Source organism: Meriones unguiculatus, chromosome X (genome assembly GCF_030254825.1).
Source record: "Meriones unguiculatus strain TT.TT164.6M chromosome X, Bangor_MerUng_6.1, whole genome shotgun sequence".
In the NCBI taxonomy this organism is placed as follows: Eukaryota; Metazoa; Chordata; class Mammalia; order Rodentia; family Muridae; genus Meriones; species Meriones unguiculatus.
In genome coordinates, this window is record NC_083369.1 from 98,934,013 (window position 1) to 98,940,012 (window position 6,000).

Here is a 6,000-nt window from a genome sequence, read left to right on the forward strand (position 1 = left end):
TTGTTGATTTTCTCAAAGAACCAGCTCTTGGTTTCTTTGATTCTTTGAATAGTTTCATTTGGTTCTAATTGATTGATTTCAGTCCTGAGTTTGATTATTTCCAGCCATCTACTCTTTTTTGCTGTGTCTCCTTCTTCTTTTTCTAGGGTTTTTTTGTTTTTTAAATTTTTCTTATTAGTTACATTTTGTTAAGTCTGTATCCCAGCTGTTTCCTGCTCCCTTACTCCCTCCCAATCCCACCCTCCCTCCCTCATCAATCTCCCTGCCCCTTTCCAAGCCCACTGATAGGGGAGGACCTCCTCCCCTTTCATCTGACCCTGTTTTGTCAGGTATCTTCAGGACTGCCTGCAAAGTTAAGTTGTTTGAACGAACTGTCTAGAATTTCTTCTTGAAGGCAGTTAGTGCTATGAAATTTCCTCTTAGCACTGCTTTCATTGTGTCCCACAAGTCTGGGTATGTTGTGTCTTCGTTTTCATTGAGTTCTAGGAAGACTTTAATTTCTTTCTTTATTTCTTCCCTGACCCAGCTGTCATTTAGTAGTTCAATTTGTTCAGTTTCCATGTGTGTGTAGGCTTTTTGCTATTTCTGTTGTTGTTGAGGTCCAGTTTTATTCCATGGTGATCAGCCAGGATACAAGGGATTATTTCAATCTTCTTGTATCTGTTGAGGCTCATTTTGTGACCAACTATATCGTCTATTTTGGAGAAGGTTCTGAGGTGCTGAGAAGAAATTAAATTCTTTTGTTTTATGGGTGTAAAGTTCTATAAATATCTGTTAGGTCCATTTGATTCATGACCTCTGTTAGAGACATTGTTTCTTTGTTTAATTTCTGTTTTGTTGACCTGTCCTTTGTTGAGAGTGGGGTGTTGAAGTCTCCCACTATTAATGTGTGGGGATCTATGTGTGGTTTAAGTTTTACCAATGTTTCTTTTACAAATGTGGGTTCCCTTGTATTTGGGGTATAGATGTTCAGGATTGTGAAGTCTTCTTGGTGGAATTTTCCCTTGATGAGTATGAACTGTCCTTCCCCATCTCTTTTGATTAATTTTGGTGGAAAGTCTATTTTATCAGATATTAGAATGGCTACTCCTGCTTGCTTCTTGCATCCATTTGCTTGCAAAGTTGTCTTCCATCCCTTTACCCTCAGGTAATGTCTATCTTTGTGGCTTAGGTGTGTTTCTTGTATGCAACAGATTGCTGGGTTTTGTTTACACATCCATTCTGTTAGTCTGTATCTTTTTATTGGAGAATTGAGTACATTGATGTTGAGAGTGACTAATGACCAGTGGCTGTTAAATCCTTTGATTTTGATGTTGGCTGTGGTCATAAGGTTGTGTGCTTGGTTGCTTTTTGTTTTACTGTAGTGAGGTTAATTATTTCCTGTGTTTTCTTGAAAGTAGCTAGTTTTCTTGGGTTGTATTTTCCCTTCTAGCGTCTTCTGTAACACTGGATTTATGTGTAGGTGTTGTTGAAATTTATTTTTGTCATTGAATATTCTTCTTTTCTCCGTCTATGAGGACTGAGAGTTTTGCTGGGTATAGTAGCCTGGGCTGGCATCTGTGTTCTCTTAGGGTCTGCATGATATCTGTCCAGGCCCTTCTGGCTTTCATAGACTCTGTTGAAAAGGCAGGTGTGATTCTAATGGGTTTGCCATTATATGTTACTTTGGCTTTTTTCCCCTTGCAGCTTTTAGTATTTTTTCTTTGTTCTTGTATACTTGCGGTTTTGATTATTATGTGGCAGGAGGATTTTCTTTTCTGGTCAAATTTGTTGGGTGTTCTGTAGGCTTCTTGTATTCTTATTGGCCTCTCCTTTAAGTTGGGAAATTTTCTTCAACGATTTTGTTGAAGATATTTTCTGGGCCTTGGAGCAGGGAATCTTCTTTTTCCTCTATTCCTATTATTCTTAGGTTTTGTCTTTTTATGTTGTCTTGAATTTCTTGGACGGTCTGTGTCAGGAATTTTTTAGATTTAACATTTTCTTTGACAGTTACATCTATTTCTTCTATTGTATCTTCCACACCTGAGATTCTTTCTTCCATCTCTTGTAGTCTATTGGTTATGCTAACCTCTGTAGTTCCTGTTTTCTTCCCTAAGTTCTTTCTCTCCACAATTTCATCCATTTGTGTTTTCTTTAATTTTTCCAATTCTATCTTCAGATCTTGAGCCGTTTTGTAGATTTCCTTCACCTGTCTGATTGTATTTTCCTGTTTTTCCTTCAATTCCTTCAGCTGTTTGAATAATCCTATGTTTTATTTCTTTCAGTGATTTAAGCATTTCCTTTCTAAAGGCCACAAACTGTTTGGCTGCAACTTCCTTATTTCTTTACAGATGGCCATAATCTGTTTGAGTTTATCTTCCTCTAGGTTTTTACACATTTTATTTGTTTCCTCTGTCATCCTCTTTGTGAGCTTAGATGTTAAGTCATCTTCTTGAATTTCAATTATGCTGGGGTGTCCAGGGCTACTTGCCCCTGTATAACTTGGTTCTGGAGATGCCATATTGCTGTGTCTTTTGTTGGTTGAGCTTTTACGCTGGCTCTACCCATTGGGCTATCTTAGTTGTTGGGTGTTAGTTTCTGGTGGTTCCTGGAATCCTGTGGTGGAGAGAATCCTCTTGGCAGGAAGATGGTTTTTCCTGAAGGAACCCTTCTCAGATTTTTGGGTATAGTTACTGGATGCCCGGTGTTTTTCAGGAGTTGCTGCTGCTCACCTCAGGCATAGAGACCTGAGTGGTAACTGTGGTCCTTGTTAGTCGAGAAGGCTCTCCTCTCACCCGGAGAAGTCCTGAAGACAGCTGCCCTGCTTCTGGGTTTCTTGCTGAAAATTTGGTGATCTGCTGCTGTAACTTGTGTGTCCTGTGGTTTGGTCAGTTTTCTTAGGAGTTACTGGTTGCCCCCTGGAGCAGTATCTGGGGGTTGATCTCTGGGATTCCGGGCTTCTGTAGGTCTGAGGTTGTGGGGCTCTATGCCACAGTACCTAAGTGGCAATCTGTGGTGGGTGAGTACTGCTCTCCTGGTAACAACAGGCTATCTGGTGCACAGCAGGTCCCTGGGTTGGCCCGGTCTGTGGAGCCTTTTCCAGGGATATACTGGGTGGCCTAAGTCTGTCCCCTTTGCTTTGTTCTCTGTGAGGATTTCTCCGGACAATGACTCCCAGTCTCTGGTGCCCTGGGGCGCACAGCTCTGTCTGTGCCAGAGAGCTGGGCACTCAATAACTGTCTGTGCTTGCAGCTGGAGCCCAGTTCAGTGATGGTGGCTCATACCCGCCAGTCTGCGAGACTTTTTCCAGGGAAAGACTGGGTGACCCAAGTCAGTACCGTTTCCTTCCTTCCCTGTGGGACTTTCGTGCAACTGGGACTCCCAGTCTCTGGTGTTTTATTGTGCCCATCGATCAGCCTGGGAAGGTGATCAGGTCACGCAGGAGTGTGGCTCTGTTCTGGCGACCTAGTGCCTGTGGGACCCAGGATCTCTTCCGGGTTCTGGCTGGGTGCCCTGAATGTGGATCCAACTGATTCCCACGCCGTGGGGGTTTCCTCTCACCTGGGAAACACGATCGCTGTTGTTTTAGGGTCCAGAGTTCAGTCTCTTGTTGTTGTACGGAAAATGTTATCCTGCAGTATTCTCCTGGCGCTGCCATCTTGTCCTGACCCAAGTTGTTAGATTTTTAAGAACAAGTACTGTAATCTTCATTTTTCAGCCGGGAATACTGAGTCTTGGTGAGATTGTTACTTGTCTAATGTCAAACATGTTATAACAAACAGAAGTAGATCTTTGCTACTGCTGTCTGTTGTACGATACTGACCATTGTTAGGGCGCTTTGAAGGAAATATCAAAATAGTACCATGATTGGATGGAAAGTTATTTGATGTTTGGACATCGTCAATAAAAAGCATATTGAAATCTACGTAAAACTTCTGTAGTTCTTTTATTGAGAAATATATTCCTCTAAATTACTTGTGTTGGGTATCTGATAGACTGTGGAATGTGGAAATTCTGTAAGAATTTTCTTCTGTTACATTATTAAACTTTAATAGTTTTTTTTGTTTTGTTTTGTTTTTCAAGATAGAGTTTCTCTTTGTAGTCTTGGCTGTCCTGGAACTTGCTCTGTAGACCAGGCTGTCCTAGAACTCAGAGATCTGCCTAACTCTGACTGTCAAGTGCTTGGACTAAAGGTGTGCACCGCCATTGCCCATCTGTAGTTGAAAGTTCTTATAATATGATATTATATATTAAAGAAAAATTTGCTTATAATTTTATAATCCTGAAGTATAATTATATCTTTTACTGTCCATATTCTACTTTATCTAATCTAGTTTATACTAGTACTGTGTGATGGTTGGAAGTTAAGATCTAAATTTCTTTACACCTAATACCATTTATAAAGATTGCAGCCAGTCTCAGCAGAGCATGCCTGTAATTTCAGTACTTGAAATACTGAGGCTGGAGGATCACCTCAACTTCAAAGCTAGTAATTTTGAGGCTAGTTCTGAACTTATCTCCAAACGTACACTCCACATATTATCAACCAAAGATTTCTCCATACTGCTATATTAGTCTTTATACTTATCATTTTTTAAATTACATTATTTCATTGTTTACTTAGGACAACATGTAGGTAATAACTTCTTTGAGGAACATTTGGTTTGTAATTATTTAAGCTTTAAACCATAGTATTAGATTAACTATTTTGCTAGTAAGTATTTTTCCTCTATAAGATTGTGACTTCTTTGACTTGCTATGCTATCTGGCTAACAAAAATCTTGTTTGTTTGTTTTTGTTTTGTTTCAGGGACAATTGGATTTTTTTCATGCTTCTTCTTTATTACTACAATCTACAAGATGGTCAAAGTGGACTAATGAAGTTTTCCAGATGTTTCAAGGCACATAACCTTTGTTTTCAAGTGCCTCTACGTCTATTTGAAATTTGCTGAGATACATAATAATTGTATGCTCCAAATTACATTCAGTTAAAGTGTTCATAAGTGCAAAATCTCACTGTCTGGTCTCAGTTTCTTTGACATAAAATGCTAACTAGAGAAAAAAATGATTGGTAAAAAGATTGATTCTAATTCATAGTTTCTTGAAAAGACAAAAAGATTTTATTTAAAACAATCAGAGCAAACAGAACACATTTTAAAACTTTCTGTTGATTCTTTATGCACATCATGCACTCCAATCTCATTCATCTCTCTGTCCCTTTGTATCTTACCACTGCCCTTGCAACATCCCTGCCAAAAGTACAAAAAAATAAATTTTCTAAAAAGAAAAAAAACCACCAAAAAATCACAGTGGAAGCAGCAGTGGGACACAGTGTGTAGCACAATATACTCTTTTGCCCTAAAAGCTTTACTTTCAATTGTTCACTGCAATGAGTCACTGGTCTGGTTCAAAGCCTCCAGCTTCTGCTACACCATCAATACTGGATCCTCACCAGGACTCCTCTTGGATATCTTGTTGGGTTCTATGTCATGGAGATCCTGTAGCTTTGGTTCTGTAGGACTGATCCCTTCATGAACTCCAGCAGTTTATAAATGCATTTTATATGCTGGAGTAGGCCAACATAAAGCTCTGGATCTAAGGTGTTGGTGGTAGCTGAGTTATTTGGAGTGCAACTAGTTCCTCTGTGCCTTTGCCACCAAGGCCAGCTCACCTGCTTTGCCCAGATGAGGGGCAGGACCAGCTCTCCTACCTGCAGCAATCAGCAAGGTATGGGACCAGCTCTCCTGCAGGGCCAGCTCTACTGTATTGCCCTGATGAGGTGCAGTATCCTCTCTCCAGAATGCTGCAACTGGTATGGGGTGGGGCCAGCTCAGGAAGCACATTTGTTTTTAGAAATCTAAGTGTGTTGGGTTTTTTTTCACATGAAGTTTTTTCTTTTGTGCAATTCTGCTTCCAGATGCTGTTTAGAGCTCCTAGTTTCTCTGTCAGAACTATAGTTTTGTTGGCACTTTCTGATAACTTTTAGGTAAAATATTTTTTTCTAGCTAAAGTTGGTGATACA

General features: G+C 39.9%; 1 protein-coding gene across 1 annotated transcript in view; it reads left to right on the forward strand.

Moving 5' to 3' along the window:
• Positions 1 to 4,856, forward strand: part of LOC110542271 (transmembrane 9 superfamily member 2-like) — a 92,973-nt gene extending 88,117 nt beyond the window's left edge. Inside the window, exon 17 of the mRNA XM_060374675.1 lies at positions 4,789 to 4,856. Coding sequence (XP_060230658.1) covers positions 4,789 to 4,856 — 68 coding nt within the window. The remainder of the gene's footprint in view (positions 1 to 4,788) is intronic.
• The last annotated feature ends 1,144 nt before the right edge of the window (positions 4,857 to 6,000 follow it).